This window comes from Dipodomys merriami, unplaced genomic scaffold, assembly GCF_024711535.1.
Source record: "Dipodomys merriami isolate MVZ:Mamm:240054 unplaced genomic scaffold, mDipMer1.0.p SCAF_365, whole genome shotgun sequence".
Taxonomy (NCBI): domain Eukaryota; kingdom Metazoa; phylum Chordata; class Mammalia; order Rodentia; family Heteromyidae; genus Dipodomys; species Dipodomys merriami.
This window is the reverse complement of record NW_027205215.1, coordinates 529,030-552,539: the sequence shown is the minus strand read 5'-3', so window position 1 is coordinate 552,539 and position 23,510 is coordinate 529,030. Positions and strand designations below refer to the sequence as shown.

Below are 23,510 nucleotides of genomic sequence, written 5' to 3'. Positions count from 1 at the left end.
TACCGGACATCCGCCCCCACGGTCCCGGGGATTCGTTTCCGCGGAATCCATTTCCGGTGGCACCTCTCCTTCCGCCTCCCGGCTCCACCGTGCATCCCGGGGCGCTGACCGGAGCTGTGGGAACTCCGAGGGCGGCTGTTCTTTTTCCTGCTTGGGCGAAGGCGCGGTTGCAGCGGGCCGGGTCCCTGGGTGCCCCCCATGGCGGGGCAGCGGGTGGAGGTGGACGGCGGGATCATGGAAGGGGTGAGTGCGGGGCTGGAGGCCGGGGCTGCGCCCCTCGGGGCTGGGATGGGATGGGGGGGGTCTCTCCTGGCGGCGGGGTAGGGGGAGGTCCTCACGCCCCTTCTCTCCGCACCCGGTTCTTGGCAGGGCGGCCAGATCCTCAGAGTCTCCACAGCCCTGAGCTGTCTGCTGGGCCTCCCTCTGCGGGTGCAGAAGATCCGCGCGGGCCGCAGCACGCCCGGCCTCAGGTAATGCGCGCTGCCCTGGGGAGCAGGGACGGCGAGGCCCGACAGATCGCAGGGCTGGAGCCTGGGGATGGGAGCGAGGGGCGGGCCGCCGCACCCCGGGCGTGGGAACAGGGGAGCCCAGGAGGGGAATCTGAGCCCCCCGCCCCTGTGCAGGGGTGTGGTGGGCCTCGGCTTCGCTTTCCTGGCCAGGGGCCTGATGGTGGTGCAGCCTGGCAAGCCTCAAGGAGTGAATACAGAAATAGGCTCGCTCAGGTAGCCGTTGTGTGTTGTTTGCCCAAGAATCTGTCTTTTAGAGTGTGTCCCCAGCTCCATTGGGCATTCCACGTATTTGAAGGTAAGCTAGGTCAGGGCAGAACCGTCTCTAAGGCCACTTGTAAACCACTGCATTCTGTGCTTCTGCGCGTTTTGGAATCCCAGAACAGGTGAGGATCCCAGGAATTGTTCTTAAGGCCTTTTCATTCAGATCTCCAGGAAGATGTGAGTACGACCAGAATGAACTGTTGTAGGGAGGGAAGTATATTGACATTTGACAGGGCTTGCCACTAGCAACATTTTCAGGTATTTTATGCGCCTGTTAGAAGAGCGCCCAACGGATCTCTTTGTGTGTATTTTCTATATATATTCCATTTCAACTTTCCCGTTCTCTTAGTGTTGTTTGTTTGTTTGGTGTGTGCCAGAACTGGGTCTTGAACTCAGGGCCTGGGCATTGCCTCTTAGATTCTTCACTCAAGGCTGGCACTCTGCCAGTTGAGTCACAGCTCAACTTGTGGATTATTAATTGGAGATAAAGGTCTCACAGACTTTTCTGCCCAGGCTGACTTTGAATGGTGACCCTCAGATCTCAGCCTCCTGAGTTACAGGCATGAGCCACCAGTGTCTAGAGACATCTATCTATCTATCTATCTATCTATCTATCTATCTATCTATCTATCTATCTATCTATCTATTTATCTATCTATCTTTATCTGTGTCTGTCTGTCTGTATGTATGTATGCATTTATGTATGTATGTATGTATGTATGTATGTATGTATGTTTTGGAGGCTGAGAGAGTCCAGAGTCAAGGTGCTGGCAGGGTTGTTTTTCCTGGGCCATAAAAGGAAGATCCGTTCAATGCCTTGGTGATGGAATTCCTCTTGTGGCCCTTTCGCAGAGTGGTTTTTTTTTTTTTTGTCGGTCGTGGGACTTGAACTCTGGGCCTGGGCGCTGTCCCTCAGCTCTTCAGCTCAAGGCGAGCGCTCTACCACTTGAGCTACAGCGCCACTTCCGGTTTTCTGGTGGTTTATTGGAGATAGGAGTCTCACGGTCTCTCCTGCCCGGACTGGCTTTGAACCACGATCCTCAGATCTCAGCCTCCTGAGTAGCTAGGATTACAGGCGAGAGCCACCAGCGCCCGGCACGCAGAGTGGTTTCTTTATGGACCCTGTTGATCATGTTTCTCTATATATCCTACTCTCTTTTAATAAGGACCTCAATTAAATTTTAAGACCCTCCTTTAAAATTAAGTCCTATTTCTAGCAGTCCCATTCTGATGCACTGTGGTTTGGGAGTTCAGCACACAAAGTCAAGGGAACACAATTTACGCCATACAGGTGTCATAGAGAGTTCAGTGAATGAGAGCAAACTGGTGGCTCTTAGGTAGTTTTACTAGTGTATTTCCTTTGAACCCTTATAATTTTCAGCAGTTCATCAGTGTGTGTTCATAGCAAAAATAACTGGTCTTGAAGGGAACAAAAAAAAATGCTACCTAATAGTAGTTAATGTAGGTACATAAAAAAAAAACCACATGAAGCTTGGCTATTGAAGATGTAGTATATACTATATTTAGGCCTTGCTGTTTCACAGTTTTATAAATGTGGCATAAAATGTGGGGAGAAGGCAGTCTGAATGCACACGTTTTGATGCAGTATTATGACCTGAAGGCCTCAACATTTATCTGGACTGGAAATGGTTCGAGATTTGTGTGGTGGACAACTAGAGGGAGCAGAAATCGGCTCCACAGAAATAGCCTTCACGCCAGAGAAGATCAGAGGTGGAATCCATACAGCAGACACCAAGACAGCAGGGTATGTATCACTTACATGGAATGTAAGTATAGATCTTAGTGTTAGGCCTGTTTCAAAGCTAGATTCTGTCTATTAGATATATTACTGAACCTCTCTTGGCTTCAGTTTTTTTACTTTTATGATGTAGATAAAATATCTTTTAAAGCTAAAGACAATGGATATAAAAATTTAGGTAGCTAATTGTTCACTTACAGCCATTACTATCTCTGGAATATTGTTTTGTTGAAACATGATTTCCTATATAGGCCATACTGGCCTCCAGCTTGAGTTCCTTCTTCTTTAGTTCCTTGAATGCTGGCATTAATGACATGTGCCATCATATCATGATATATGCAGAATGTTATTTTGCGTGTAGTATGAAGTGGCATTCTTTCTTTTTTTGTGAGTCATGGGGCTTGAATTCTGGGCCTGGACGCCGTCCCTTAGCTCTTCAATTCAAAGCTAGTGCTCTACCACTTGAGCCATAGCACCATTTCTGGTTTTCTGGTGGTTAATTGGAGATAAGAGTCTCACAGACTTTCCTACCTGGGCTGGCTTTGAATCTCAATTCTCAGATCTCAGCCTCCTGAATAGCTAAGATTACAGAAGTGAGCCACTGGCACCCGGCTTTTTACTTTTCACTATTAAAAATTGAATACTTCAAATTTTCTTGAGTTTGTATGTTCTGTCGTCATTGTATTGTGACGTACAGCTGACTATGAATCATACTTCTTTTAATTGAGGTATTTTTAATGTCTTTTAATTTTTTTGGTGTTGCTGAGGACCAAGTTAGGTGTTTATCCAGTGAGGTCTCCCTCACCCCAGGCCAGCTCTTTATTTTCTTGATTTAAAAAAAAAAATCTCATTGGAAAATAGGACAAGGGTGCTCATTGGTAAAGCACCTGCTTATGATATTGAGGGCTATTTTTTTTCCCAAGAAAAACAATATTTAACAATTGAGTTTTTTTTTTTTTGTTTTTTTTTTGGTCCAGTTGTGGGGCCTGAACTCTGGGCCTGGGCGCTGTCCCTCAGCTCTTCAGCTCAAAGCTAGCGCTCTACCACTTGAGCTACAGCACCACTTCCGGCTTTTTTTTTCTTTTTGCTTATGTGGTGCTGAGGAATCGAACCCAAGGCTTCAGGCATGCAAGGCAAGCTCTCTGCCACTGAGCCAACTTCCCAGCCCACAATTGAGTTTTTTTATGTTTATCCCCCCCCCTTTTTTTTAATGTCAATTTGGAGGTTGTATTCAAGGCCTATCTGCTGTCTGTCCCTGAGCTTTTTGTACTCAAGCTTAGTGCTCTACCACTTGAGCCATAGCCCTGGCTTTTGGTAGTTAATTGGAGATGAGAGATTCACAGGCTTTCCTGCTCAGTCTGGCTTTGAACCACTGTGCTCTGGCCTCCTGAGTAGCTAGGATTACAGGTGTGAGTCACCAGTGCCTGGCCTTTTTTTTTTTTTGGTCATTTGTGGGGCTTGAACTCTGGGTCTGGGTTCTGTCCCTCAGCCCTCAGCTCAAGGTTAGTGCTCTACCACTTAAGCCATAGTGCCACTTCTGGTTTTCTGAGTGGTTTATTGGAGATAAGAGTCTCATGGACTCTCATGGACTTTTCCTGCCTGGACTGGCTTTGAATCACGATCCTCAGATCTCAGTCTCCTGATTAGCTGGGATTACAGGCGTGAGCCACTGGTGTACAGCCATTTTTTTATCTTTTTCTAATGATGCCTACTTCCAGTGATAAATGTGGAAAAAGGAATTACAAGTTACTTTTTCTGAGCTAGTTGGCTGATGGATTCTGTTGCCAACTTCTACCCAAATTCTATTTCCTAGGAAATTTGGCAAAATAGAAAATGGGCCTAGAAACCTGATGCCAGGATTGCTTTTATTTTTCTCTTGTGCTGGTTACCAAATCAGGGCCTTACAGCTGCTGTCAGGCACTCTGTCACCCAGCAATTGTAGCCAGGTTTGTGTACCATCTAAAGCCAATTTTTCCTATAATGAAAGACTGATTCTGAATTTTGCCCATCAGACACTGGAGTGTTTTGTTTTAACTTCTCGGTTGTCTGTGCTTCAGGTGATATGTAATAAAAGAACTTTTTGAGACTTTGAAAAGACAGTTCAGCTAAGCCTGTTCTGCCTTCTCCTCAGGAGTGTGTGCCTCTTGATGCAGGTTTCAATGCCCTGTGTTCTCTTCGCTGCTTCTCCATCAGAACTTCGTTTGAAAGGTGGAACTAATGCTGAAATGGCCCCCCAGATCGATTACACCATGATGGTGAGGGCTGAATCTCCAGTCTCTGTTCCAACATGTCTTAAGTCTTTTATGTATATTGATTCTTGTTATCTGATGATATTGATTCATATTATTGATTCATGTTATCTAAAAGGGAAGAGAATTATATTTAAGATTGTATTATATGTTAAAGTGATAGACATAGTGAATTTTTAAAACCTGAAGTAAAATGATATAAATTAAATCAGTTATTTTATTTTTGCTGGTCCGGGAGCTTGAACTCAGCACCTGGACTCTGTCCCTGAGCTTTTCTGTGCTCCAGGCTATTGTCTACCACTTGAGCCATTTATTGTTTATTGGAGCTAAGAGTCTCATGGACCTTCCTCCCTGGGCTGGCTTTGAATTGTGATTTTCAGCCTCCAGAGTAGCTAGGGTTACAGACATGAGCCACTGGTGCTTGGCAGATCAGTTATTATTTAAATCAGGCATTTAATAAATCTAAGAATTACAATTGGGAAGGAAGCTTAAACTATCTTCCAGTGACAAAACTCAATACTAGCATGCTTGAAAAGTATGCATCTTTCTTTCTTTACCTCTTTCTTTACCCCTCTCTCTTTTTTCTTCCTTCCTTCCTTCCTTCCTTCCTTCCTTCCTTCCTTCCATTTCTCTCTTTCTCTCTCTCTCTCTCTCTCTCTCTCTCTCTCTCTCTCTCTTTCTCTCTTTCTCTCACATCATGGGGCTTGAACTCAGAGCTCTTTCACTCAAGGTTAGCACTTTACCACTCTGAGCCAGCTTTACTTCTGGTTTTCTGGTGAATAATTAGAGATTAGAGTCTCATGGACTTTGCTTCCCTGTCTGGCTTTGAACTGCGATCCTCAGATCTAAGTCTCCTGAGTAGCTAAGATTACAGACATGAGCCATCAGTGCCTGGCTGCATATTTTACTTAATCTGAAAATCTGAAAAGCAAACTTCTAAAATCTGAAACTTTTTCAGTGTCTGAACTCAGGGCCTGGAGCTCAGGCTTACTTGACTTGCTTATTCATGGATGGTACTCTACCACCTGAGTTATGCCTCTAGCCTACCTTTTTTGGAAATGGCAGTCTGTGACTTTTTTTGCTCAGACTGGTTTTGAACTTTAGTCATCCAGATCTTAGCCTTGTGAGTAGCAAGGGTTTATAGGTCTTGAGCCACTGGTGGTATTACTTAGTAATTTCACAGAAACTACTCTGTCTAAATATTATAGAATACATACCCCAGTTTCTTCAAGTGTACTTCATATTGAGAAGAGTCAGTAAATATTGACCGTGGAGAAGAATAACAACTGGGTCAAATAGGTTAGATTGTGATACTTTTCTTTATCAGTCTTGTCCTGCTCTGATTAAATACTAAACTTTACCTTTAGTGACATACCTGGTCTTTTTGTTGTTGTTGTTGTTTTGTTTGTTTGTTTACTTGAGAAAAGGTGCTAGTATAAATATTTTGATGTCACTGTTTACCTGTAACACCTAATCACTGGTTTGGTGCAGAATACTTTTGATTTAACGGTTGTACTTGTTGAGCCAGTGAATATTAGTGGCTACAGTAACATCTGATTTTTTTTTTTTTTTTAGGTCTTCAAGCCAATTGTTGAAAAATTTGGTTTTAAATTTAATTGTGACATTAAAATGAGGTAAGTTATACATTTTCTAGCCCTTCTGATGTATTACATGTGCTAAAAATAAATGGAAAAGTTAGACCTTAGAGGACTGTCACTCTAATATGCCTATATTATACTTGATTGTTCAATTTCTTGTAGGAAATCATTGTACTTTGGTCTTAACAATAAGCTGCAGGGGGATGGGATGTTGACAGCAGCTGCATGTGATATTCGTTTGTTTCCTGGGAGAAATATTACAAAGGAATATCTACCTAGGGCAGCTTCACATCTAGTGTTACCCATGCTCCTGCAAAGATAATGATAATGCTAGGTACACAGCTAGGCTTATCACTATGGGGGCCTTAAAAGAGATTTCCACAATGTAGTCTGGTATTTTCCTCAGACACATAGTAAGCATACAGGTTATTTTTCTTTGAAGCTTCCCCTCTGTTACACAGTAACACCTTTAAATTTCTTGGTTTAGTATGTAAGTGCTGCTCTTGACCTCCTTTCAGCTTCATAATTTTCACTGGTCCTTAAATGCTTTGGACTTTCTTTATTCATGTTATTATCCCCCTGCTCTTTTAAACATTATAAATCCTGTATACTTTAAAAATGAAAATGGCAATTTCTTGTTTGGACTGCCCAAAGGTATGCCTTAATTGGAATTTACATCTGAGCTGCTATTTTAATACTTTCTTTTTGGGGGGTGTGTGTCATCTGAGCTGCTATTTTAATAGTGTGTGTGTGTGTGTGTGTGTGTGTGTGTGTGTGTGTGTGTGTGTGTGTGTGTGTGTGTGTGTGTGTGTGTGTGTGTGTGTGTGTGTGTGTGTGTGTGTGTGTGTGTGTGTGTGTGTCAGTTGTGGGTCGTGAACTCGGCCTGGGCGCTGTCCCTGAGCTCTTCAGCTCAAGGCTAGCACTCTACTACTTGAGCCACAGTGCCACTTCTAGTTTTCTGGTGGTTAATTGGAGATGAGTCTCACAGACTTTCCTGCTTGGTTGGCTTTGAATTGATATACTCAGAGTAGCTAGGATTACAGGCCTGAGCCACTGGTACCCAGCTTTTAATACTTTCTTACAGCCCTCCTCCTCTTCTAGCATGGTGTCTTGGAGCCATCCCCCTTCCAGATAGAGAATTCCTTAAGATAAGAGCACTTCAGTTCTTAGCATCTGTGATAGGATTAATGACACTAAATAACGGAGTTAGAATTTGGTTGGTGTTCAGCTACTTAAGTGTTCATCAGATATTTATTTGCCCATCAGTCATTGTTTCAAACCCTAGAAAATAGAAACAAAACAGATCCAGACATCAGAGAACTTCTGTTGTAAAATAGCACTGTCAATAGAACTTTCCACACTGAGAAGTATGTATCCTTTTTATGGTGTCTAGTGGGATAGTCACTAAAAACTTATTTCTTCTTTTTTGATAGTACTGGGTTTGAACTCAGGGCCTCACACTTGCTCAGCTGGTGTTCTACCACTTGAGCTATCCTTTGAGTCTGGCCTTTTTTCTGGTTATTTTGGAGATACAATCTCATGGACTTCTCTTCCTGGAATGATTTAGAACTGAGATCTTATAGATCTCAGCCTCCTGAGTAGCTAGGATTACAGATATGAGCCACTAGCCCCTGGTCCAAATGTAAATCTTGAGCCCTTAAAATAAACTTTATGTATTTCAGAAGCTGATTTTTTTTAAATTCTTACTTAATTTCCTTTATTTTTATTTTAAAATCTACTTTTTTGTTGTTGGGGATGGAATCTAGGGTCTCACAGATGTTAAATATACACTGTTCCAGTGAGCTGTTCTTCCAGCCTAATATTTTCCTTAATGTGAATAGTCATATGTAACTTGGGGCCACTGTATAGGTCAGAAGAGACCTAAAATACTATTTAGGACTTTCCATGAATTATATCTTGGGCATCATTCACATTATTTTTGATGTCATATTGGGGTTCACTTTGGTTGTATGGTCAGTTTATGTGGGTGTTACGCTCTCCATAGGGGCTATTACCCAAAAGGAGGTGGCGAAGTGCTCGTGCAGATGTCTCCAGTTAAACAGTTAAACCCAATAAATTTGACTGATCGTGGCTCTGTGACAAAGATCTATGGGAGAGCGTTTGTTGCTGGTGTTCTGCCATTTAAAGTAAGTTGTCTGAATGTTCTTAGATGTGTTTTTACACTTTGGTAAGTATTATGTCATCTAAGTTTTGAAACTAATGAGATTTTTTTGTTTGTTTGTTTTCTTTTGGTAGTACTTGGGCTTAAACTCAGGACCTTGCTATTAGTAGACAAGTGATAGAACTTATTTTTTTATATGCCTTTTCATTAAGTTTTTCCTAAAATTTACTCCTCTCTCTAGTCTTGAAAATTGAATAATTAAATAATGAATGTAAAAGCTATTTTATGTGACTTTGAAGGCTTGAAAACAATTGTCCAAATTTTTCTTTTTTTTCCTCACTTGCCAAAATAGGTAGCAAAAGATATGGCCGCGGCAGCTGTGAGATGCATCAGAAAGGAGATCAGAGATCTGTATGTTAACATCCAGCCTGTTCAGGAGCCCAGAGACCAAGCGTTTGGCAATGGCAGTGGAATAATGTGAGAAATAGACCTTTCTTAGGCATAGTTGGAAGACCTGAAGTAATTTTCCTGTTTCAAGATGTAAGATGTGCTTGATCAATTTAGAATTTGAAGAGGGCATATTTTTACCTACCTGAAACAATATTATTAATTAAGATGAATACTCTAGCTGGGTCTGGGGTGATGCATGCCAGTAATCCCAACTACTTGGGAGGTTGAGGCCAGAGGATTGTGAGTTTGAGTCTAGCCTGTACTACATAGCAAGATTTCACTTCCAAAAAGAGATTATTCTGGATTTTGTTTTTAAAGATGGGCAATCCTTGAGACTTCTTTCTTCCTTTCTTTCTTTTTCTTTCTTTCTTTCTTTCTTTCTTTCTTCTTTTTTTTTTTTATTTTCAGACTTGGGGCTTAAACTCAGGGCCTGGGTTCTGTCCCTGAGCTCTTTTGCTCAAAGCTAGTTCTCTACCACTTTGAGCCACAGCTCTACTTCTGGTTTTTAAGTGGTTTGTTAGAGATTAAGAGTCTCATGGTGACTTCTGGCCAGGCTGACTTTGAACTGTTACCCTCAGTTCTCAGACTCCTGAGTAGCTAGAATTACAGGTGTGAGCCACTGGTGTCTGACATAGTCCCTGACATAGTCCCTGAGCTTTTTGTGCTTAAGGCTAGCACTTGGCCATTTGAGCTACAGCTTCACTTTTGGCTTTTTTGGTAGTTAATTGGAGATAAGCATCTCATGGGCTTTACCTGTCTGGGCTGGCTTCGAATCACAATCCTCAGATGTTAGCCTCCGAAGGATCTAGGATTACATGAGAATCCATGCTGGGTAGATCCTCATTATTTTTGTAAGCTCTCCATAGCTATTGCATTCTGTATCCATGGATTCAAACAACTATTGATCAAAAACGTTTGAAAAAAAATTGTGTCTGTACTAAACATGAATGGACTTATTCTTTGGGTAATATCATAACTGTTTCGTATATACATTGTGTTAGGTATAAGTAATCTGTAGATGATTTAAAGTCTAAGAGGTGATATACATAGTTTAGGTGTAAATATGACACTATTTTATATAAGGGATTTACAACATGAATAGTAATACTTCCTTTCTTTATATAGCATTGTTGCTGAGACATCCACTGGCTGTTTGTTTGCTGGATCAGCACTTGGCAAACGAGGTATGGACAAAGGGAATCTATAACAGTTCCCGATACTCAAGTAGGAGTATTAGCTGTTGGGAGTAGAGTATTATAAAGAATGACAGAAGACATATTTAGAAGGATAAATTAACTAATTGTGTTTTAAACTTCACATCTTTTTCCTAGTTTCCTACTTTGAAAGTTTTCAAACCTATTGGAAAAATGACTTGTTGGCCTAGTCATGTGTATTCCTGTCCCCAGGTACAGTGGCTGTGCATCCTGTGTGTCCTGAGCCTTTTCAATGTTAGGTTGCAGACACTATACCTCACTTCTAAGCACTGTAGCATGTATGTCCAAACAATGTAGTGACCGTGGCATTTTTATACCAGAAGAATTTGTCTGTTAGAGACAGACATATGGGACACACTTCGACCTAATAAGACTAACACATAAATATTTTAGGTCAATATGTATTTTTTTTCTCTTTAAGTACACATAGCATTTAGCTGTCACAACTGTTTTGTCTTTTGATACAGAATACTCTCTGTTCCCCCACCCACACCTTTTTTTTTTTTCTATTTCTTCCCTGGACATTTTGAAAAGCCCAGGCCTTTTTTCATGGGATTTTTCCACTGTTTCAATTTGTCTGGTAATATCATGATTAGATTGGGATTAAACATTTTTAGAGTGTTGCATAGGTGATTTCATATATACTCTAGTGCATTGCATCAAGGCAGGGGAGGTAATAGTTTATGCCTTCTCAGTAAGACCAGATGTACACGTGGGTAAGTGTACACCACTGTCTACTGTACATGTTCCTTTTTCCTGTATGATTAACAGGTAGTCTGAGAAAAATCCCTTGAGATCACTTGACTGTGCTGTTCTCACACAATTTACATGCATTGATGATTCTTCCCTGCACTAGTTCTGTGGTGCTAATTGGGAAATGCTGATTTTTGTTTTTTGGGGTTTTTTTTTTGTTTGTTTGTTTTTGTGAGACAGTGTCTTAATGTGTAGCTCAGGCTGACCTCAAGCTTGTGATCTTCCTGCCTCAGCCTCCCAAGTGCTACAATTAAATCATTGAATATTTTCAGGAAAAGGAAATCTGTCCAAGGGTCTGATGGGGGGTTACAGAAAGACAAGAGTAAAGATGGTAACAAGTAATTTTACAGCATTTTAGATAATACTGTGCAGGAAACAGCTTCATGGTGTGGATTTTTCACTTTTCAAATAATTTTAGAACCTATCATCTTTTCCTTCTCTGAGTTTCTGTTGGGTATGCAGTTTATATTATACTTTGGAACTTAGCACCTGTCTGTGCTCTAATCAGTGGAGGATGGTTACAGAACCTTAACTGTTCTCAAGGGGTTGGAGCTGCAGCTCAGTTGGTAGAGCGCTAGCCAGTGAGCAAAAGCATCAGGTATTGAGGTTGAGTCTCAGTCTCAGATCTGAAAAGAACCTTAACTATTCTCTAGTATGTTACTTTCTTTTTATGTTTTATCAGCAAAAGGGCCAGCAATATTGGGTGTTCAATACTAATATTATTAATAGCCTATTATGTGTGATCTTGATAATGGCTACTTTATAAATGTTACCTTATTTCTGTTACAGCCTTTCAACGTAGTTATCATTGTCTTTTCTAGCTGAAAGTGGAACTGTAAGACACTAAGTAGCTCACTCAAGTGTGGGGGTGGGGCAGGGGATAGCTCACTGGCAGAGAATGTAGCATGCACCAGACCTTGGGTTTAGTCCCTAGAACCAAAAAATTAAAAGTCAAGATCTATAATAACTCTAAATCATTCTTTTTAGTCATATAATGGCCAACTGATGATGTAAAAGTAGGGAGTTTAAATTCTGATAATATCTGCTGTAAGGGAAGAATTAAAATTCTGAAAATTTTAGTTTTCTGGAAAAGTTTAATGTATGTATAGAGAGAGTAGATAATAATTGTATATGTGTGTATATGTGTGTGTAAAAAAGCATATATATATGTAAATTTGCAAGAATTTGAAGCAGAAACAAAATTAACCACAGTATAAGTACTTAAGACATTTTCTTTTGAGGCCAAGGATTTTTTTTAGGCATATAACCTTAAAAAGATAGTTGGAAGCTGGGTGCCATTGACATGCCTATAATTGTAGTTACTCAAGAGGCTGAGATCAGAGGATCACAGTTCATAGTCAGCCTTGGCAGGAAAGTCAGTGAGACATCTCCAGTTAATCACCAGAAATGCTAGAAGTAGAGCTGTGGCTCAAGTGGTAAAGTGCTAACCTTCAGCACAAAAGCATCCAGGCCCTGAGTTCAAGTCCCGATTCTAGCATTAAAATTTTTTTAAAAGTTGGATATTCCACTATTTCTGATAAACTTAGTTTGTTTTCATTGTTGTACTAAAGATTTATATAGAAAGGTAGAAAGTAAATAGAGCAAGAGGTAAATATTCTGACTTATGTTCAAAATAAGCTAATATCTGTTCACATATTTTTAGTTAGACGTCTTTATGTTTATTCTTTTTGGTTTTTGAGACCCTGTCTTACATGGTAGCCAGGCTAGATTCCATCTTGGTATCCTCTTCTAATAATATTTAAAGCCAGAATTGCAAGCATTCACCATCAAGTCTAACCATCTTTTCAAGTCTTTAAAGGGAATAAAACTTTTTTTCTTTTTCTTTTTGCCAGTTCTAGGGGCCTGGGCACTGTTCCTGGGCTACTGCTGATGATTCTTTTTTTTACTCAAGGCCACTAGAACCACAGCTCCACTTCTGGCTTTTTCTGTACTTGTGGTACTGAGGAATCGAACCCAGGGCTTCATGCATGCTAGGCAAGCACTCTACCACCGAGCCACATTCCCAGCCCTCATAGGACTAAATCTTAAAAATAGTCATTCTACTATCTGTTCTTTCTTAAATAATACGTAGTATCCTGACTTTAAAAGTTTTTTAATTCTCATGTAATTGCCTATAGACTAAAGGTAGCTTAGATAAGTTTTAAAAATTTGAAGTTACAAACTGATATAATAATTAGTAATTTTTAAACAGACACAAAGCAAATTTTCCATCACTAGTATATTTGAAAATAAAATGCATTTCCTTGTAGCTGGCTCACACCTCTTATCCTAGGTACTCAGGAAGCAGATATCTTTGAAGTTGGGAGCCATTTTGGGCAGGAAAGTCTTTGAGACATTGTCTCCAATTAAATAGCAAACAGCAGAGCTGGGGTGTGGTTCAAGTGATAGAGTGCTAGCTATGACCAAGAAAACTGAACAGAAAGCCAAATGAGAGCTTGAGGCTCTGAGTTCAAGCCCCTCTGTCAAGCTTTAGGCTTATTTTAACTGTTGTGTGGGATAAAGTCAGAAGCCTGACACATTATATCAGTGCTACCTGGGGTGTATCAAACTGTTGGCCTTTTGGTAATTTGGGGTTTTTACATTATTCCTGTCTTAGGCGTGAATGCAGACAAGGTTGGAATTGAAGCTGCTGAGGTGCTGCTGGCAAATCTTAGACATGGTGGAACTGTGGATGAATACCTGCAAGACCAGGTAATGACATTGAACACTTGGTAATTACATCAATTGTACACTTTTGTTGTTGTTGTTGTTGTTAGTCATGGGACTTGAACTCAGGTCCCGAGTATGGTCCCTGAGCTTTTTGCTCCAGGCTAGCAAAAGCTAGCAAAAGCTTCTAGTTTTTGAGTGGTTAATTGGAGATGAGTCACAGGGACTGCTGGCTGGAGGTGGCTTTGAACTGCAAATTCTCAGATCTCAGCCTCCTGAGTAGCTAGGATTATGGGCATGAGCCACTGGCACCAGGCTTCAAACGTACATCTTGATCACTGACACTCACATACTGACTAACAAGCCCTATTTCAGTCATTTCTTACAGTTTTCTGGGAATATAATCTTCATACTTCAGTCTTCATCTTACTTGACCTTTCTTCAGTATTTGGCACAATTGCTAAAGAAGTACTTTAATTTCTGAAATACCCTTAGTTTCCTTTCTCGCAGTTCATTATATGCTAGTTGTTGTTTTGTTTTATTTTTTTTCTGTGCTAGAAATTGAATCCAGGGCCATAGGCATGCTAGGCAAGACAGAACTTTTTTGTGTGTGTACGCTGGTCCTGAGACTTGAACTCAGAGCCTGGACATTGTCCCTGAGCTGCTTTTGCTCAAAGCTAGCACCCTACCACTTGAGCCACAGCACTACTTCCAGCTTTTTTGGAATACTTTATTGGAGATAAAAGTCTCATAGACTTTCCTGCCTGGGCTAGCTTCAAACAATGATCCTCAGATCTCAGCCCTCCTGAGTAGCTAGGATTACAGGCGTGAGCCACTGGTGCCCAGCTAAGAAAGAACTTTACTACTGTAGTTTACCCCACTTCAGTGAACTCTTCCCTTCACTCCTTCCCTCCCTCCCTTCCTCCCTCCCTCCCTTCCTCCCTCCCTTCCTCCCTCCCTCCCTATCTCCCTCCCTTCCTTCCCTCCCTCCCTTTTTCTCTCTGTTTCTTTTTTCTTTTTCTCTTTTTCTTCTCTCTCTCTCTCTCCTTTCCTCCTTCTCTTTCATTTATTCTTTTTTTTTATTGTGAAAATATTATACAGAGGGGTTACAATTACATGAGCAAGGTAATGAGTACATTTCTTATCAAGCATTGTTGCCTCCTTTGTTTTCCCTTCCCATCCCTTCCCATCTCCTCCCCCCCCCCCCCCACCAAAGTTATAAGGTTCATTTTTCAACATAACATCTTACACATCTCATTGTTGCAATGGGTCCACCTGTATCCCTATTTAAACAATTTGTTTTTTCCCTTCCCCTCCCCAAATTATACCAACATCAAATGCAGTGAAAACAGGAGTTTTACCGTGGGTGAGGGACATACAAAGCAACAAAGAAATCATCTTACAAATATGTTAGAAACAATAGCAAGAAAGAAAAACCATTTGAGTCCTTATCTTGGGGTTCATTTTGCCTAACATCAACTTCTCTGACCGTTTCTGCTTGTCTCAGACATATACTAGTTATTGCAAATAAGGGAAACCATGGGACCTATGTTTCTTTGAACCTGGCTTACTTTACTTAATATTTTTTCCAAGTCTTTCCATTTCCTAACAAATGGGGCAATGTCATTCTTTCTGATGGAGGCATAGAATTCCATTGTGTATATATACCACATATTTTTTGATCCATTCATCTACTGAGGGGCATCTGGGTTGGTTCCATAGCTTAGCTATGGTAAATAATACTGCAATAAACATAGTTCTGCTGGTACCTTTAGTATGGTCTTGTTTGTGATCATTTGGGTAAATGTCCAAAAGTGGGATTGCTGGGTCATAGGGGAGCTCTATGTGGAGTCTTTTGAGGAAACTCCATACTGCTTTCCAAAGTGGGTGAACAAGTTTACACTCCCACCAACAATGAAGTAAGGTTCCCTTCTGTCCACATCCCCTCCAGCATCTGTTGCTCTTAGAGTTCTTGATTCTAACCAATCTAACTGGGGTGAGGTGGTATCTCAATGTTGTTTTGATTTGCATTTCTTTTATGGCTAGAGAGGTTGATCATTTCTTCATGTGTCTATTGGCCATCCTTCTTTCCTCTTCAGAGAAATTTCTCTTTAAGTCTTTAGCCCACTTATTTATTGGGCAGTTGTTTCTTTGAGGATTTGTTGTTGGGGGATTTAATTTTTTGAGTTCCAGGTATATTTTAGATATGAGACTCTTGTCCCTTGTATGGCTAGTGAAGATCTTCTCCCAATCCGTGGGCTTTCTATTGATCTTGCTAGCTATGTCCTTTGCCATGCAGAAGCTCTGCAACTTCATGCAATCCCATTTGTCCAACCTTTCTTTGATTTGTTGTGTTTCCGGGTCTCTATTCAGAAAATTTCGGCCTATGCCAAGGAGACCTAGGGTTTCTCTATTCCATCCTGTAATGTTTTCATGATGTCTTCTTTGACTCCTAGATCTTTGATCCATTTGGAGTTGATTCTGGTGCAGAGTGATATATAAGGATCTAGCTTTAGTTTTCTACAAGTAATTAACCAATTTTGCCAGCACCATTTACTGAAGAGGCTGTCTTTCTTCCATTCTAATTTTTTAGCTCCCTTATCGAAGATTAGATGGCTATAGGTCTGTAGGTTCATTTCTTTTTCTTTTTCTTTTTTTTTTTGTCGGTCGTGGGGCTTGAACTCTGGGCCTGGGTGCTATCCCTCAGCTCCTCAGCTCAAGGTGAGTGCTCTACCACTTGAGCTACAGCGCCACTTCCGGTTTTCTGGTGGTTTATTGGAGATAGGAGTCTCACAGTCTCTCCTGCCCGGGCTGGCTTTGAACCGCGATACTTGGATCTCAGCCTCCTGAGTAGCTAGGATTACAGGCGTGAGCCACCAGCGCCCGGCCTGTAGGTTCATTTCTGGGTTTTCAATTCTATTCCATTGGTCCTGAGGTCTGTTTGTGTGCCAGTACCAAGCTGTTTTGATTATTATGGCTTTGTAGTAGAGTTTCTTTCATCTATTCTTTTCTCAAGTAGTTATACTAAGGGGTTTCAGTTTAACATATGAATATGAATTTATGAGTACAATGCATCTTTTTTTTTTGTTTTTTGCTAGTCCTGGAGCTCGAACTTAGGGTCTGGACTCTGTCTCTGAAGTTCTTTTGTTCAAGGTTAATGCTCTACCACTTGAGCCACAGCACCACTTCCTGCTTTTTCTGGGTAGTATAGGAGATAAGAGTGTCACGGACTTTCCTGCCAGGGCTGAAAACCGTGATCCTCAGATCTCAGCCTGTTGAGTAGCTAGGATTATAGGCATGAGCCAGCAGTGCCTGGCTCCAGCAGGAATCGAGATCAGTGTCACCCTTTCCATCATTCTCCTCCATCTGTCCCAATACACTCATCCCCTCGAGTTACCTGGTTTCATTTCACATATATACACTGAATATTATTATTGTATTTGCCCATCCTTCCTCTCTCTGCTATTCTACCCCCCTCTCCTGGCATCACCCCTCAACAACACATATTCATAGTTCTGGTAAAAAATATATTTCTATCCGGGCACTGGTGGCTCACGCCTGTAATCCTAGCTACTCAGGAGGCTGAGATCTGAGGATCGCGGTTCAAAGCCAGCCCGGGCAGGAGAGACCGTGAGACTCCTATCTCCAATAAACCACCAGAAAAACCGGAAGTGGCGCTGTAGCTCAAGTGGTAGAGCGCTCGCCTTGAGCTGAAGAGCTGAGGGACAACGCCCAGGCCCAGAGTTCAAGCCCCACAACCGACAAAAAAAAAAAAAAAAAAAAAATATATATATATATATATATATATATATATATATATATATTTCTAAAAGTAGACTTCTGACTTAACTTCCAGGGTTGGAAGTAGCATTCTGCAACATGAGCCAAACCCCCATCATTTTTTCCTTTAGTTTTCTTTTGAATTGGAAGATTACTAAATCAAGCCTGGATGGTGATTCTCTTGTTTGAATATCAAATGTAGCTGGTATGACAGGCATGCACTACCATGTCCAGTTTTATTAATGGAGAAAGGTTCTTACTAACTTTTTGCCTGAGCTGACCTCAAACCTTGTGAGTAGCTGGGATTACAGGTGAGAGCCACCATGCCTGTCCCTTTACCTCTGGTTCTGAAGAACTCCTCTGGTCAGGCTCATAACTATCTGATTTCACTCCCTTGGTGATTTTCTTCACTCTCATGGTTTAAGTACCATCTGCATGCTGCCCAGATTAATCACTGCCCAGGCTCTCTCCTAATTCCTTCCTAGTTATAATCCCCCAGCCATCAATATGGATATGTCTTACCCTTCCCACATGTAAGACTCACTCGCAACAGGTGCTGTGGAGTATTTCTGAATAGACGCTTTCTCCCTCATATTTTCCCTTTCCTTTTTCTTCCATCTCCTCCACCTTTCCCTTTTCTTTTCTTCCTTCTTTTTTTTTTTTTAATTTGAAAACAATTTTGGCCTTGAACTCTCTATCCTCTTAACTTAGCCTCCCTCTCAAGTGCTGGGGTTACAGTTGTGTGCCATCATGCTTGGCAAATAAAACCTTTCCTTTTTACACTTTGCTGTCTGGTGTATTTTCCTCTCTCCCTTTCTTTCTTGCCTTACTTGCAAGTTAGCAGCCTGCTTACACAAACAGGTATTAGCCACTGAGGAGGCTGAGATCTGAGGATTATGATTTGAAACAAGTCTGGGCAGAACAGTCCCTAACTTTTTGGGTTTTTTTTTTTTCTGTTGGTCATGGGACTTGAACTCTGTCCCTCAGCTCTTCAGCTCAAGGTTAGCGCTCTACCACTTGAGTCACAACACCACTTGCGATTTTCTGGTGGTTAATTGGAGGTAAGAGTCTCATGGACTTTCCTGTCCAGGCTGGCTTTGAACGAGATCCTCAGATCTCAGCCTCCTGAGTAGCTAGGATTATAAGCGTGAGCCACTGGTGCCCAGCGAGTCCCTGACTTTTATCTCCAATTAACCAGCAAAACTCAGAAATGGAGGCGTGGCTCAAATGACAGAACAACAGCCTTGATCAGGAAAAGCTGAGGGACAGCGCCCAGGCCCTGGGTTCAAGCCCTAGTATTAGCACCACAAGAAAAGAAAAGGAGAGGGGAGAAGTGGGGAGAGGAGGTTTATTTCAGGCTAGGAGTATAATTCAGTGGCTCGGTGACTGAGATTTTATTATTATTATTTTTGCCTCAATTGCCTAAGCCCCTGGGTTCCATCCCTAGCGTGGAAAAGAAAGAAGTTAATGATTGAATTAACTGTGAGGCTACTCATTAAAATGTAATATTGCAGCTATCAGTGGAGGGGTATATTATGAAATTTTTAACCAGCATATCAAAAAAGTGTGTTTTTATAGTACAAAGGAAAGGTAATTTTGCTTTCAACTCTGGACCTTTCTATTTAAAAACTTTAAAAATTTTTTTAAAAGAAAGCAAAAGGAAGGAAGAAGCGAAGAAAAGAGGAGGGAATCAGTTTTCTGAGGACAATCTCCTCCTTTTTTTTTTTTTTTTTTTTCCACTGGTCTTAGGGTTTAAACTCAAGGCCTGGGCACTGTCTCTAAGCTTTTGTGCTCAAGGCTGGCAGTCTACCACTTTGAGCCACAATGCTATTTACAGCTTTTTGGTAGTTAGTTGGAGAGAAGAGTCACATGAACTTTTCCTGCCCAGGATGGCTTCAAACTGCAAATCTCAGATCTCAGCCTCCTGAGTAGCTAGGATTACAGGCTGAGTAACAGATACTTGCCTAGAATAGTTTTGCTTATGTCTAGTCCCTTGCCTTTTGCCCAGGTTTACTCGCACTCCTAGTAATTCTATATTAGTCTACTCATTCATCTGCTGAAATGTAATTTTAGAATAAGAACTTGTCACATTATATATGCCAGAGATGGCTGTCCTGTCTTAATTAATACATCAAAGTCCCGCTCCATATTTTGCTCTTAAGCATTAATTTTTAAAGTTCCGTGTTGAATATTGCTGCTCAGCACTTCTGACCCATACTGCAAGCTTCGGGTAACACAAATTTCCTGTCATCTTCCAAGGGCTTCTGGAAAGTCAAGAAAGATGATTTTTTTTAACTTTGTTGATTTGGAATGTTTTTTCATTATAGACAGTACTAGAGTTAATTGACTCTTAAGTATTAGTAAATGTGTGACATTTTTGTGTTTGTTCTTTTTTTCCATAGCTAATTATTTTCATGGCACTAGCCAATGGAATTTCCAGAATAAAAACAGGACCAGTTACGCTCCATACACAAACTGCTATCCATTTTGCTGAACAACTAGCAAAGGTGAGTATTCCATTAGAAAGAACAATTAAATTTCATTTTGTTAAACACCCTAACCATTTTTGTCTTCGTTATTTTTCAAATAATGTCTCATGTTTATGCCTGGGTTGGCCTGTACTATGATTGTCCTTTTAGGCTCTCTGTGAAGCTGGGATGAAGATACATGCCATAGTCCAAGCTATTGGTTGATTGGGGTTTGTGGCGGGAGGGTGGAGCAGGGGGTGGGAAGGGGGGAGGGGGGTGTCTCAAACTTCGTGCCTAAGCTGGTTTCTTCTTACTTCTAACTTCTCAAGTGGCTAGGAAAGTAGCTAGCCACTGCACCCAGTTTTCAGTATATTCTTTCTTTGTATGTGTTTGTGTACTAGTCCTGGGGCTTGAACCCAGGGCCTGGGTGCTGTCCCTCAGCTTTTTTGCTCAAAGCTAGCACTTTACCACTTGAGCCAGAACTTCACTTCTGGGTGGTTTGGTGGTGAAGAGAAGATAAGAGTCTTATAGACTTTCCTGCCTGGGCTAACTTGGGGCCATGATTCTCATATCTCAGCCTCCTGAGTAGCTAGGATTACAGGTGTGAGCCACCATATTCGGTTTGGTCATGTTTTAAGTAGTTGACTTGGAATGAGTTCATCTTTCTGGCCTCAGTGTAGACAATTCATCTGTAAAATCAGAGACTCAAGGCTTTTAAGGCTTCATAAACAACTTGAAGCCCAGACTTAAAATGATCCCTTCACTGTTCCTTGTGTTTCCTGTTTGCATCATGTTTGCAGTTTGGAAGGTACGCACATACACATAACCAACTACAAAACCTGGCTTCCTGCTCAGCATTTAGTGCTGTTTGTTTCCGGTAATTGCAGACGCCTGCAGTATCAGCATCCTGCCATGCACACTGGTGGCAGAATCTGCAAACATTACATTCAGTAAGGCCCCACTGATGGCTCTCACATAAGCACACAAAGATTTTAGTCACACACCTGACATCTTTTTACCCCAGACTCAGTCAGCCTCTCAGTTTTGATTTTAAGTCAGCTTTGTTCAGATGAACCACATTTGCTTTAGAAACGATCGTGTTTCCAGAACACAGTGACGCAAGTCAAATACTTGAAAAGCCAACTTCAGTTAACAAGTGAAAACGACAGTGGTTAGCCCAATCACGATGAAAGAAGTTAGTCACCACTGCCAGCCCTCCTCCCACCCACCTTCCCACTGCCAGATCTTTTGAATAGTGAATCCAGAGAATTAAATTGTCAAGAGAAAATGAGATTCAGTGATTTCATACTTGACAGATAAAAAATGGACGTCTCAGATCCACATTTTAGAAAAACTTTTTAGAGAAGGGAGACAAACGATGCTTTACTAACCTCAACCAACAGCTGAGATTTCAGAGTTGGAGTTTGTTTTGGTTGTAGTCATGGAGTCTGTGATTGAGTGGGTGCAGAGCACAGCCAGTGTATGTTCTGACAAAACCCCCGAAGAAGCAATACATTCTCATAGGTTATCAAGTTCTTCGGCTGCTTCCCACAGTCGGGCTTGCTGTTTGCTTCCTGCCTGCTTACCCTGGCCAGAGTGATGGGTGTTTCTCCATCCTCCTCATTCCCGCTCTAATACTGTAATGCTCTTCTGCTTTCAGGCCAAATTTACTGTGAAGAAGTCAGAAGATGAAGAGGATGCCTCTAAAGACACTTACATTATTGAGTGTGAAGGAGTTGGGATGACAAATCCTTATCTATAGAGTATCTGCCTTGTAAATGGTGTACCTCAGTGACGGACCGCACTCATTCAAAGCATGTTCTTAAAGGACCTGACTAAACTTGGAGATGAAGGATGATGTTCTAGATTTGCTTCACCAGAATCCTACTTGGAATCTCTCCTGTGATACTGACAGTGGCGTAAGATTTGATGGATATGTATGATTTCAGTATTTAAGTATTGAAATAAAAGTTTCTTTGTACCTGAAGTAAATGACTTTCGTTTTTTTTTTTTTTAGCATTATTGGGAGTTGAACTCAGGGTGAAGCACATGAAGCAGACACTGTGAGACAAACACTATACTATTTGAGCCAACCTCTAGACCTTTCGCTCTTTAGTTTTTAGATAGGCCTCGGACCATGATACTCCTACCTAATTTAAGACTCTTGCAGAGCTGGGATTACAGGCATGAGCCACATTACCAGACTAGCTATGCAGCACAGTTGTTCATCTGCATGAGAAAGGCTACAAGATAGAGTGGATGTGGGTATTGCATTCCTTTCATAGCTAAGTCCAAAGCCAGTGAAGACAAATAGATCTGAGCGTGAACTCTGGCTTGTTTGTTGATACGGAGTTTTACTAACTTTTCCTCTGGTTTCTCTGGCACTATGATTTTCCCACTGTCTGCCTCATGAAGAGCTGGAAGCATAGGTGTCTACCACCATCCTTGTTAATGTTTTTCTCTTTGATATAGTGAGTCAGGAATATAGATTTCATCTTGTATACAATAGCTCCCTTATCTAGGTTTTGTTTAGTGGTACTGGGGTTTGAACTCAGGGCCTCACACTTGCTAAGCAAGTGCTCTCCCCCTTGATCCATGCCCCTGTTCTACAGTTTGGCTTTTTGATGTTTCAGTTACCTGGCGTCCATAATACTTGATTCAATTTTGGAAAAAAAAAAAAAAAAAGCATCAATCTAGTTAAGATTTAACTTCAATAAGAGTTCACTAAAAATCTCAGAATGTACCCTTTTTTTTGGCCAGTCCTGGGGCTTGAACTCAGGGCCTGGCCACTATCCCTACCACCTGAGCCACAGAGTAACTTCTGGCTTTTTCTGTTTCTGTGGTACTGAGGAATCGAACCCAGAGCTTCATGCATATGAGGCAAGCACTCGACCTCTAAGCCGTCAGGATGTAACTTCTATGCTTAATTGATGAGTAATATAATGTTAGGTCCCAATATGTGCTCAAACACAACATGAAAAGTGGAAGCAGTGGGAAAGAGTCAACAAAGGAGGACCAGCAGGATGGCAGGTAGCTTACCTGGGGAGGATCATGCACGCACCCTCTGCTGGTGATTCTCACCATGGCCTCTGCCACCAAGCTATCTCCTAGGGGATTTTCAAGTCAGTATTTTCTCACCCTAGTAGATGGTTTTCTGTGGTCATAACGAGGCAGCAATGTGGCCCACGCCATCACTGGAAGACAAAGCCTGGGCCTTGTCATGGAACGCTCCAGTGACCTGAGCCATGGCTGGAAAACGTGTGGAAAGCACATGACTGGCCTGTCGTAAGAATTTCGAGACACTACAGTTGAGGGTAAAAACAGAGGCAATCGTTTCTAATGTACAAATGAATCTGTTATACCAAACCATTCAGGAGGCTTTTCTTTGTTGCTGAATGTCCCAAAGGCCATGATCAAAATACTAACATTATATATACATATGTGTGTGCGTGTACCTATGTCTATTTACATGTATATGTATGGGACTCGAACTCTAGGCCTGGGTGCCATCCCTTAGCTCTTCAGCTCACGGCTAGCTCTCTACCACTTAAGCTATAGTGCCACTTCTGGTTGCCTGGTGGTTAATTGGAGATAACAGTCTCCTGGACTTTCCTGCCCAGGGTGGCTTTGAACAGTGATCCTCAAATCTCAGCTTCCTGAGTAGGATTACAGGCGTGAGC

At 41.5% G+C, this 23,510-nt stretch overlaps 1 protein-coding gene across 2 annotated transcripts; it reads left to right on the top strand.

Moving 5' to 3' along the window:
- Positions 1-47: 47 nt before the first annotated feature.
- Positions 48-21,811, top strand: LOC138804448 (RNA 3'-terminal phosphate cyclase). 2 transcript variants are annotated; one of them, XM_069988707.1, is made up of 11 exons: positions 48-243; positions 370-470; positions 2,392-2,535; positions 4,661-4,784; positions 6,354-6,412; positions 8,382-8,523; positions 8,851-8,975; positions 10,074-10,132; positions 13,533-13,627; positions 19,765-19,869; positions 21,491-21,811. In XM_069988707.1, exons 1-11 carry the CDS (start codon positions 199-201, stop codon positions 21,590-21,592), a joined length of 1,101 nt encoding a protein of 366 aa, XP_069844808.1. In that variant the 5' UTR covers positions 48-198; the 3' UTR covers positions 21,593-21,811. The 2 variants fall into 2 exon arrangements, with proteins under 2 accessions (XP_069844808.1, XP_069844809.1); XM_069988708.1 differs by lacking the exon at positions 48-243 and having other exon boundaries at positions 381-470; positions 2,377-2,535.
- Positions 21,812-23,510: the final 1,699 nt, after the last annotated feature.

Coding starts and splice junctions, on each gene's coding strand:
- LOC138804448 (XM_069988707.1), top strand. CDS start 199: ATGGCGGGGCAGCGGGTGGAGGTGGACGGCGGGATCATGGAAGGG. Junction 8,976..10,073: donor GGCAATGGCAGTGGAATAAT/GTGAGAAATAGA, acceptor TTCTTTATATAG/CATTGTTGCTGAGACATCCA. Junction 13,628..19,764: donor ATGAATACCTGCAAGACCAG/GTAATGACATTG, acceptor TTTTTTCCATAG/CTAATTATTTTCATGGCACT.